The sequence below is a fragment of the Eleutherodactylus coqui genome, chromosome 3 (genome assembly GCF_035609145.1).
Source record: "Eleutherodactylus coqui strain aEleCoq1 chromosome 3, aEleCoq1.hap1, whole genome shotgun sequence".
NCBI classification, from domain to species: domain Eukaryota; kingdom Metazoa; phylum Chordata; class Amphibia; order Anura; family Eleutherodactylidae; genus Eleutherodactylus; species Eleutherodactylus coqui.
In genome coordinates, this window is record NC_089839.1 from 230917672 (window position 1) to 230930015 (window position 12344).

At 42.4% G+C, this 12344-nt stretch overlaps 1 protein-coding gene across 1 annotated transcript in view; it reads right to left on the minus strand.

Moving 5' to 3' along the window:
* Positions 1–12344, minus strand: part of ATF6 (activating transcription factor 6) — an 82384-nt gene that overhangs the window by 51079 nt on the left and 18961 nt on the right. Inside the window, exons 5-7 of the mRNA XM_066597070.1 lie at positions 9648–9774; positions 7416–7616; positions 5264–5478 (exon numbers count right to left, since the gene is read on the minus strand). Coding sequence (XP_066453167.1) covers positions 5264–5478; positions 7416–7616; positions 9648–9774 — 543 coding nt within the window. The remainder of the gene's footprint in view (positions 1–5263; positions 5479–7415; positions 7617–9647; positions 9775–12344) is intronic.

Sequence of the window (12344 nt, forward strand, 5' to 3'; positions counted from 1 at the left end):
TTTTCTTCCCATTTTAGAAAGTAAAAAATTCATTCATAATATAAAAACACGGATGGGTATCCGGGTGCGACTGAGGAGCGTTATTTTCAACTCCATTTTTTAAAATGATTACATACTTTAAAAATTCAGACAAAACAATATTTCCACCAAAAAAGTCAAATAATGAGGATCTAAAGCAGTTTGTAGAAATCTTTGCACAAACAAGAGAAAAATCATGAATAAGTGGCACGGACATAGGGGTTTAAACCTGTCCACCATGTAGTAAAAGCAATATGTTGTCTTTATTCTGCAGCCTAGTATGGTTGCAGTGATACCAAAATTGTATATATGTTTATTTTATTATTAAGGTAAGTAGATGAAGTAACAAATCACAATGAGGTAATTATTATGAGGAGAGTAACTATCCGGATATAAACTGGGAAGCCGAAACCTGCGAATCTCACAAAGGAAACAGGTTTCTGTCAATAACTAAAGATAATTAACTTGTACAGGACCCAACTAGAGGGACGGCCATTTTGGACTTAATATTAACCAGTAGGATCGATAGAGCAGTGGTGCAGGTTGGTGGGCACCTGGGAAACAGTGACAATATTATACTAAAATTTTCACTTGTCTTTCAATAGGAAGTCTTAAATCGGGTAAGTACAAAAATACTAAACTTTAGAAAGGCCAAGTTCAATCAGCTTAGAGATTCCCTTAAACATATCGACTGGGAGAATGACCTCAAAGATAAAAGAACAGACAATAAAGGGGAAATTTTTGAAACCATTTTAAATACTTAATGTGAGAAGAAGTTTATACCTTACAGGAATAAAAGGGTTAGGAATAGGAGAAAACCAACGTGGCTCAATAAGGATGTAAAGGGGGTAATAAACAGAAAGTATTTAAACTACTAAAACAAAAAGGCAGTGAAGTGCTAAAAGATATTACAAAAAAAAACAAAAACAAAAAAAACATAAGATTAGCTGTAAAGAGCACATAAAAGCAACAGAAGAAGATGGACAGAGTAAAACAAACCCTAAACTGTTCTTCAACTATATTAATAGCAAAAAGATTAAAACGGAAAGTGTTGGCACTTTAAGATACAATGAGGGAAAAATTGTAGATTATGACGATGAGAATACAAAATAGTTTTCTCGCCAGTAAATTCAGATTGGAGCCAGTCAAGGATTCCCCTCCTCCTCCTCCCTGAAAATGAGGAAAAATGGTTCCACCTTTTGGTTTTATTTTTTTCCTTTGTATCAACATTAGAGGGCTGACCTAGATGGGCTTCAGTTCCCTGAAGGGTCCATGTGGTATATGACCATGTTAGATAACGCCACAGCAAACAAAAATGGTTTATGGAAGGTGAGGATACAACTTGAAGCGCCTGGGATTGTTAAGGAGTGCCACGAAGAATGTAACAGGAACACAATTATTCCTGCCATGGATGGAAGTGTTAAAGATCCCGTAGATACAATGCCTGACTGCAGTAGAATTAGTGCCCTGCGATGTGACTGTGAAGCTCCATCCCGATGGGTGCAGTGAGACCACAGCTGTAGCTCACAGCGGCAATCCTGCTCAGATTTCTGGGGGGCCCAGTTTTTGAGCCCCCTGGTAATCAGCGCTGCTCATGTAATAGTCAAGAGTCTGGGAAAGCTAGCCGAAGTAGTCTTCTGAGGACTCAGACAGCATCCATCTCCTATTATTATAAGAGTTCAGAGAATCAACAAATATGACTTAAGAGGCGGATAGAAGAGGACAACTCTACGAGTTAACGTTACATCTGATTTTTAACGTTTAGGTGGAAACGTTCTTTTAGCGGTAATTAAAGGACATTTTTTACTGCCATGTTATGTTCTGACGCATTTCCTTGTAATTTAATGTGTTTCTATCACCAGAGAGGAAACCAGAGCTTTCATCATTGAGACACATTAGTTTTGTCACAGCACAAACTGAAACCCAAGTCATGCACAAGTTTATGTGAACCATGTGTCTGTTACACGCTCTGGAGGAAGAGTTTCACTCCTGACACAACTCCCTTTGGCACTTCAGAGTAAAAAGTGTTTGGAACAGTGTGGAAATGTAATAGCTATTTTTCAAGCCGTGCTACATAACCACATTTTTATGAAATGTAACATCTTGCACATGGTCATAAAATGTTTTTCAATGATTTTTATTTTAAGTTTTGAAAACCGAATACAGTAATGACAATCCTTGTACAAGGATAATCTCTGTAGCAATATAGTCAATTGTAGAATATGAAATTAAATTACAACTACAGTTTCCCTGAAAATAAGACCTACCCTGATTTTTCGGAGAGGCTTGAAATGTAAGCCCTAGCTGCCTTACATAAATAAAAGGAATACATTACCTAGCAGGCTCGGTCTAGGTTTTTCCCGCTGGTCTCCAGAGCTCCAACGCACTTTTTGCAGTCCTCAGCTGCCCACAGAAGATTACTACCTGGTTATGGAATTCATAAATCCCGCTTTCAGGAAGCGATGGCTATGATTGGCTGAGCAGGGCTCAAGAACCAATCAATGCAGTGTTTGATGAACCACTTTGATGGTTGGTTAATGGAGCACTGCATTGATTGGCTGAGCAGTCAAAAGGAGGCAGGGTTTACGAATTTGCCGAGTCGCTGGACCGAGCCCACTAGATAAGAATAAGACACTCCTGAAAATAAGACCTACTGCTCCTTTAAAAAATTAATATAAGTCAGGGTCTTATTGGTAGGAAGTTTAAAACGTAAAATAAAAAAGGATCTAAATGAAATCACATATACACACTCATTGTAGAGGGACAGTACACAGAATGGCCTGCAGACAGGCATGCTTGTGCCTGGAAAGAAAGAGAACACTTGTGGGTGTGGCAGGAAGTAAAACAAAAGTATCAGTTCCTGCCATACTCAGGGGGAACCTGTCTGCCAGCTAGAGAGAAAGGCCGCCTGCAGATGGGCAGATTTGCATTGCGGAATCTGAAGCAGGCGTCCAGAAATAAGTTGCGATTTTCCGCTTGCAGGAGAAATCGAAGCACGCTCTATTCCTGTGCAGATTCTGCATGGACAGTTTCCATTAAAGTCAATGGAAGCCATCTGATCAGTGGCCCTTCCACAATGACATTGAGGAAAGTTTGTGGATTCTGCGTCATCGCTAGTTGATGACGTGGGAAAAGCTATGATTAAAAAAAAAATGTGCAGACCATCTGCAGTATAGCCGGTAAGAAAGAAAAAGCAGGTACGTGTAGATGCCGGCTGGGCACAAGGTTGGACTCTGACCCGGTCATGTACAGTCTGCAGAGGCAGCATCAGGAACTTGGAGCATGAGGTTCGGTGTGGAGCAGCGTGTGCCAATCACAAGGTCTGGTAGAGGAGTACGGCCTCTAGACATGTGGGTTGTGAAACCTGAAATCACTGCTTGTACCAGAAGTGTTTGCTGTGATGTGAAATAAAGCTGGCGGAAACCAGAGTTTAAAGTGATCCGAGTCTCCTGAACCTGTATGCACGTGGTGCCAACCATACTGTATGAAAAGATGGCGATCCTGTAAACAAGTAACCCCCCGGTTGCCACAATATCTCTATCTATATACATAATTATTAGGTTTAGTAACCTCAAATTTAGTCTTCCACATACCTGCCATCTTACTTTAAAGGTATTCTGGATTTGTCTCAGATGTGAGGGTTATGCTACATCGGGTACACAGTAGCGGATAGATGACCATGCTTTATAAATATGATAAAACTTGAACATAAAACTACTGGCTGCGACACTTTCTCGTACGCATACGTCTGGTTAATGGAGAGTTCTCCTTATGTTAGGAGTGTCCATGCTCTTCCATTCAACGGGACAGAGGAGCAGACTGCGCAAGCGCGTCTAATCGAGGCAGAAGGCGGCTTCGGTCGGCGCCATGGAGACGGGGGACACCAACACCGGGGGGGTGTAAGTATATAACTTCTGTATGGCCAATATTTAATGCACGATGTATATTACAAAATGCATTAATATGGCCATACAGAAGTGTGTAACTTCAATTGCTTTTGCGGGACAACCCCTTTAAGGGAGCGCAACAGGCTGCACCAGTGCAAACTAATTAGCGGAGACATCAGACACTCGTTCAAATGAGTCTAAAAGGACGCATAGTAGTTGGCATCTTGGTGGAATAGCGTGCAATTCCAAATTCAATAGGGCTAGAGAGGGAGACTTCAAAACTACACAAGCCACCAAGGAGGAATTCACTTGAAAAAAAACAGTCCCAAACTAGCTGGAGAAGCGGACAGCTCCACACCATATGTAGGCGTGTACCTCTATTACCGCAATGTCTCCAAAAGTTTGTTGAGCAGTTTGAACATATTTGGGCCATACCACGCACACAATTTCATAAATAGCTGCAATGAAGGCAGGGTGGGTTGTTACAAAAATGAATGTTTTTAAGTTTATGCTTGCTGATGCAATTGGTACAGCGACTGTCACTGCGGGAAAGATATCGCTACTATATACCCAGATACAAAACTGTGTAGGCTCCAAGAATCCAGTCAGAATCAAAGTCATGTGGGAGGCAGACATTGGACCTACAGAGGACGATCACTGGGACGAAGTGCTGCAGATGCTACCCATATTATCCCCAAGGCCTCGTTCACACAAACGCTGTTGTAGCGCATTATATGTGTGTGCATCTAAATAGAACCAATGGTTTCCTATAGAACCGTTCAGATGAATGAATGCTAAAACAAAACTTGCTGTTAAATAGAGCTGTCAGAATGGCTGTAAAATCCTTTTTGAAAGTTTTCCAGCCTGACAGTAACAGGACCGCTTTACGAGTCCAGATAGAGAACTCAATACCTACAAATCTGAAAAAAAGGCATTTCATAAAGCAAGGGGAGTTTTTTTTTTTGTTTTTTTTTTAAAGCAAAAGCATAAGAAAACTTAAAAATTGCCCATTGGGGTGGAATTTATGTCAATGATCTGAACCCTTTTACACTCCTCTTATAATCATTGTGACTATGGTTATTAGATAAAACACACGTGGATCACAGCGAACAAACAATACTTCCTTACATTGGAATAAATCTGAAGACGTGTTATATGGTGGGAAAGGATTACATCTACGGTACACTTTTACCAAGTCTACTTCAAAGTAGGTGTGGACTGGAATCCTCTGCAGTCATTCGCTCAAGACCTCTTAATCTACGCTTTACATTATTGCGTTGCATGGATTTTAAGGCATCCCAAGCTTAGAAAACAAAGGATCGGCATGTGACAGATACCACATTTTGCCGTCTACTTACATCAGCTCCACAATCGGCTGTGTGCAAGGAGGTATGTAATAGTGGTTTGACAGGTGACAGTTCCCCGCTGTGAACGGCGGTGTGCGACAGCAGGTTTACGGATGGTGCTGAGAGAGAAGGGATTCTTCCATTGACAGTGACTACAGGCTGCGAAGCTACCAGCGCCGGAGCAGGAAACTGTACAATAGCAGACGGGGTTAGAAGAACTTGCTGACCTGTGGTAAATAGAAATGGACACTTAATAAAGAATAGCAAAAATGTCAATATACAGTTTTACCATTAACAGTTTCACTGCCAAGAGTATGTAAGATGCTACAACTTTAAATGCTCGCCAAAACGGCAACCTAAACTTTCACATATTGATTCAGTATATTAACCCATTTAGGACCAGCCACTGTATATATACGGCGGCTGGTCCTGGGCTTAGAGGACCGCCGATAGTAAAAATACGGCGGTGCTCTAAGTCTCCTGCTCTGCAATCAGTCAGAGGCAGAAACGGGTTATCAGCTGTTAGTGACAGCTGATAACCCGGAGCAGAAGGCAGGAGGGGTTTTTAACCCTTCCTGCCTTCTGCTTCCCCGATATACAGTGCTCAATGAGCACTGTGTGGGGAAACTGAAAGTAACATTTACTTTCAGTACGGGAGCCTCGGGGGGTCATGTGACCTCCCGGGATTCCCTGCTACTGCAGAGCTGGAGTCTCAGACGTAGACCCTGGCAGCTCTGCAGGTGACTAAAGTCACTAGAGGGGTTGCTTTCCCCTATAATTAGGGCTCCTATGGACGCCCCAACTATAGTGGGAAAGTGTCAAATAAAGTTAAAAAAAAAAAAATGTGAACGTCCCCCGGAGGTCTTACATGACGTCATGGGGGACAGATAGTAAAAACATAATTACATAAATAGGTAAAACAAAATAACAGAATAAAACAACAATACATACATAAGAAAGAGAATAACACAAAGCAGACGCCAACAAAAACCGTCGCCGTATGCGCCCTGTAAACCAAAACCATACATACTATATATCAAAACGTCCGAAATAAATAGAGGAACCCATTTCTATACTTTTAGTGTAAATATAAAAATAATTTTAAAAAAAAAACTATAAATGTTAAAAAAAAAAATCCTTTTTTTTAGCATTTTACCCCCAATAAAACTAAAAAACGGGAAAAAAAAGTCAGTGAAAAAGATATTAAAAAAAATAGTCCTATATGTCACGGAAAAAAAACCGCAGCAAAAATTATTTTGGTAGCTAAAGGAAAAAAAAATGGAGCAGTAAAACCGCCACATGGGTAAAATCCCTAAAAAGTGTCTGGTCCTTAAGGTACAAAACAACCTGGTCCTTAGGGGGATAAAGACTAGAATAGGGCGGACGGACCCATCCTTCTTGAGAACAAAGAAATGTTTTGAATAGAAATCTGTTAAAAATGCTCCTCGGGAAAGTCATGAATGGGTGCAGACTGGTCTTCATACGGAGGGGGCCTTGGGAGCCTGTGGACTGGGAAACCAGGAGGGTTGGGTCTAATGGAAGGTTTCTTCATGGGATTCTGAGTGGCTTTCTTAGTATCCACGGTACACAGACTGAAGAGCCAAACGGACCGAAATTGCGGGCGCCTCTTCCAAGACCTCACTTGGCTAGACCTGTTCTGAAATAGGTGGGAGCTCCTACCACCCATAGTTTCCAAAATAATTTGGTCTAGCCAAGTGCCGAAGAGGCAGAAACCTACAAAGGGAAATGCAGTTAAGGACCTTTTAGATGCTTCATCAGCATCCTAGGATTTCAGCCACAAGGTCCTGTGTTGCAATGGAGACCACCAAAGCCAGGGCCACTAATCTGGCTGCATCTAGGGAGACTCCGCAGAGGTAGTTGCCTGCGTGGCTGATTTGTTGCGCAATATCTGCCAGTTCTTCTGGGTGAGATCCAGAGTGCAATTGCATGGCCCACTCAGAAGTAGCCCTGCTGACCCAGGTAGAAGTAAAGAGGTCAGAGGTCCGAACTTGCAGCCTCAAAAGAGGTTTTGGCCAGTGATTCAAGTTTCTTATTGCAAACGTCAGCAAAGGAACAGGCATCCGCCATTGCTCTATGAACTCCTCCGGAAAGGGTTACATAATAGCGCTTCGGTTTAGTGAAACATTGTTTAACCCTAACTTACCAGATGGTTGTGTTGCCTGAACTGAAACCAGTGGCTGCGGCTTTGGCAACAATGTGGTAAGGGGCTGAAGAATAACACGTTTAGGGGCGATTCCTGAGGATGACTGGATGTCTGTAGAGGTAGGGACCAGCATAATTTTCGGTTGTATGGATGGCTTAGGCACAACTGGTGCAAGTTTTCTCAGTTTGGCAGAAGGGTTACCTGCAATGAGGGTATAATGAACACAAAATATAATAAAAGCTCAAAAATGGTATATGCAAAGAACTTTAAACAAAAAAAAAAAAAAACTTTACCGATTACAAAAAGCATGAAAATAAATAGAAATAATGCTGGGCTCAGAAGCAACACGCGTCTTACCACAGTTTTTACAGGTGAAACATGTTGGAATGATTAGTTTCACTAGTAAAAAAAAAAACAAAAACTGTGCGGTTGAAAGCCCTGCGATACATGTACAGAAAAACTACAATTAGAAAGTAGAAAGAGCTTAAAAATGGACTCTCAGCAGCCAGGGGAATTTTGTGAAGAACTATAATATTTATAGATCTATTGTCTCAGGGTTTTTTTATTTCTTCTTCTTTCTTACATCATTCATACTGCATTATTTATCCTGCACAAACGTTATAGTTCTGACCATTACAGATTTGGCAACATTAATTTTTACGTAGTTTCCACACACATATTTTCTAAGTATCTTTTTTAAGAGGAAGAGCAAAAAAAAAAAAAAAACCCCCACAAAACACAATCTGTAATCTTATTTTTAGCAAAAACGCTTTCATGAACATTTCTTTTTTTAGTCTCAGCAAAGGACTTGAAGTGATCCTTTGATCGCTTCGGCAATACATTGCAAAAATTCTGCTCTGGAAACTATTAGGCCGCTGTCACACATGCGCTTTTTACCACGGCGTTTTGAACGCTGCAGTAATAGCGATATAACGCTCCCATCGATTCCAATAGGGCCTTGCAGACATGATCACTTTCTAACGCTGCAATTTTTGAGCGCTGTCTGCTCTATTCTACCACATTTAGCGCACCTCATTACCCGGCACAATGATGGGGTTGCGCTAAAACCTGCTGTCAGAGGCGGGAAACTGCGTCCGAAAATGAAAGTAAAATCGCTGCCTTATACTTATCAGTTTGGTAACACGCTGAACTGGATGGACATACATGCCTTTTTTCGGACTGACAAACTATGTTACTTATTAGGCCCCATCCCTGATCCAAATGACTGAGGTATAGATATTACATATAGTTTCAAATTACATTAACCCTTTCAGATCCATTGTCAGACGTCTTCTGACAATCATTGAAGCCTTCACAGCTCCAATGCTGAAAGGTGTCCGACAGGGTATATTTAGTGTTCTGCCAACCATTATGCTGACGTGTCCCAGCATGTATTTACTGGCTTTAGCCAGCAGATGGCACAGTTGTATTATGGCAGAAACTGCAAGCCCCTAGGAAACCCTGAATCCTAAATGGATTGGTTAAAGGGGTTCTGCCCTTAGAAAAACAAAAATTCAATAGTTATCCATTCATCCCCAGGCAGTCTACTTACCACATTCTTCTCCTCCCCAATTTGCTCCTGCAATCACCCGAGTCGCCTCACCTCCAGCCGGATCGATCCTCCTCTTCCTGCAACATTACGTACATTGCTGGGATTCTCCTTCCTGCGGGGTCAGGGTACCCGGTCACTAGTGACGTAGCGTTCACTGCACATGCGCAGCCTCGGCAATAGATCGGCATTCCCAGCTAGGCAGTGAACATTATGTCATTAGTGACTGGGTATACTGACCTGCTGGAAGAAGAATGCTGGCAATGTACATAACATCACAAGAAGATGATGAGCCGGCCGGCTGGAGGTTGAGGTGACCCGGGGGACTGAAGGAGCCATGGGAAGATCGGTGGGGAGAAGATGCGGTAAGAACACTGACTGGGGAGGAATAAGTTTATTTCTTTAAGCCAATTCTTCACTGTACAGCCAGTTTTAGGGTATGTTCACATGACACTAATTTCAATTAAACAGATGTGATGAAGTTTTGTTACAGCCATTGATCTGCACAGTCACATTTATACATAATACGACATGTACATAATATTCACATGTGAAAAAATCCATTCCACGTAGACTATAGGGCAGATTCCCATTAAAAGCAATGGGAGACTTTTGGGCGTGCATTTCAACAGCTATAGAATATTAGGAACCATTGACTTAACGCTCCGGTTCACAGCACAAACCTTTGCTAAGTGGTATTGTGATTATTGGCTTCTCTTCTGGCTGATCTGGAGATCTCGGACTTCTTGATGCTTCAGAGTATAATGAAACAGGAGACATCTGGGAACCGGAGGAAATATCAACCGCCTCCTGTTGTGAATGGATTGGAAACAAAACTTCCATTAGAAACCTCAATGTTCAAGTATTTAGAAAAACAAAAACTGTATTTTCAACCTCTTAACCCCTTAAACATGGTTTCGATATTAAGGATTCAGCATAATTTTTTTTTTATCACTGCATTTCTAGACCCATAACTTTTTACCATCGATGTAGCTTTATAAGACAGCTTGCTTTCATGAAAGGAGTTGCATTTGTTATTGGTACCATTATGGGGTACATATGAGAGGTTTGTACTTACTGAAAAATCTTTTATTTGTCTTGTTCATTGGGAGACACAGCTTGGACCGTGGGTATAGGACTGTGCCGCTAGGAGGCGGATACTAAGCAGAACTGTTAGCTCCTCCTACCAGCTATACCCCTCCTGCAGGCACCAAGCTAACCAGTTTGTATGCAAGTAGTAGCAAAGTAGGATATGAAAAAGATAACAGATAGTGTAACGTATAAAACATTAAGGATTAAACAATAATAGTGGAGAACCATGCGTAACTTCGGGGAAAAACGCTCCAACAAGGAGGGAGATATCAAACTCAAGTCTGCAAGGCCTTTTCTAGGACCGTCCGGAATCCCAAAAAGGTCAGAGCGCCTGAAAGTGGACGTTTGAGACAAATAGATTCTCAGAGCGCAAACCAAAATGAGCTTATGGAGAGCATATATCCTTGGATGCAAGTATGCAGGGCAGAAGGATAGTAGCAGAATGTCCTCACTGATGTACAATGGCGACATCGCCTTTAGTAAAAAGGCCACAGAACTGAGGACCACCTTGTCCTGGTGCACTACAGTGAAGGTAGACTTGACCAAGACAGCTGCGAGCTCCGACACTAGGTGAATTAATGACAGTCAATGGCTCAATGACAGTCACCAAAAACACCATCCTGTATGTCAAAAGGAGAGTTGGGATGTCTCGCAAAGGAACGTGACTGAAGTGCATATAGAACCCAGTTAAGGTCCCAAGGTGCAACTGGAGAACGATAGAAAGCAGCAGCATGAGCAACTCCCTATATGAAAATGTGGACGTCCACTTTAAACTGGAAAAGAATAGACAGGGCCGATACCTGTCCTTTTAGGGAGCGGAGAACGCGATGACCAACTTTATGCACTCCACGAGTTTGAATAGAAACCTGTTAAATGCTCCACGGATGGAACTGGGACGATAGCAGCATAGGTGAGTAGCTGGATCCAAATTGTTGATCCGTGAAGGAAATGTTAGAAGTCTGGACCTGATGAAACAGACCAGGCATGTCCTGAAGAGATGACCTCCCAAACTCTAGCGTCGAAGACGTGGTAAAACAAGATGTCTCGCAAGCTGAAATGTTGTCCCCCCAGCCTGAGTGTCTGGGGTGAGGGCCGCCATTCATGCATAGGATTTTGTGGAGGAGGGTTTGGAGGGTCGGGGTCCAAAGGAAGATTTCTTCCTGCGATCCCGAGTGGTATTCTTGATCTCTGCGAAACGCACACTGTAGCGCCACATGAAACAAAACAAGAGGGCGCCTCTTTTGAGAAGACTTTGTTTGGCTAGACCTGTTCTGAGGCAGTTGGGAGCCCTTACCATCCGTGGCTTTCAAAATAATTTTGTCAAGCACCGAAGAGGCAAGAACCTACAAGGAGTTTTAGATCCTGCATTTCAGGATTTCAGCCGCAAGGATCTTTGTGTTGCAATAGAGGTCACCAAAATTAGGCCTCCTACTCTGGCCACATCCAGGGAGGCCTTGCAAATATATTTACCTACATGACTGATTTATTGCGCAATATCTACCATAGTTTCCTGCACAGAACCAGAAAGAATGACGCGGCTTAATTGCTTCGCCCACTCAGAAGTAGACCCAGGTAGAGGCAAAGAGGTCGTAGACCCGAACCAACCTACAGCCTCAAAAGATGCTTTGGCCAGCGATTCTAGTTTCATATTGCAGGCATTCGCGAAGGGGCTGGTGAGGAGGTCATCGGCTCATTTGCTTAGGCAAAGAAGAATCTTGAGACTCACGGCTAATGTGAAAGGGCCATTAGAGCTGCAATGTTGCTTCCTGTATTATCATCCCTTGGTAACAAAGTATTAAAAAAAGGGAACCATAATGCTTATGTCCAACATCACCACTGCCCGCCCCCCCCCCCCCCCTGCTGTGTTAGGGGAGAAGGAAACCAGGATCTACTGGTCAAACGGATCTATCTTAGAATGGAACTGAAAAAGACCCCACAAACAATAATGAGGTCCTGTTTGGTTTCTGTTCCGCCATTTCCAGGACAAACTGGCACAACAAGCTGCACCATTTAGTCTGAGATTTCTGTGGACAGAACGGAAACAAGGCTGTGGAGTGTCACTCAGAGGAAATGCACCGACTCATTATATATTCTTACTTCCTGTCCGTCGACTTCTGATCAGACATTTCGAATATAGTATTTCACCCTGCTTCATCTGTGCTATGCCAGCAATGAGCAGGGCATTACATGGGCATATGAAACATTTCTGTACATGCCAGAGGGAAAGGATGGATTTTTTTTGCCAAATATACCATTGTATTGCTTGCACCACAGATACTATTTCTGCT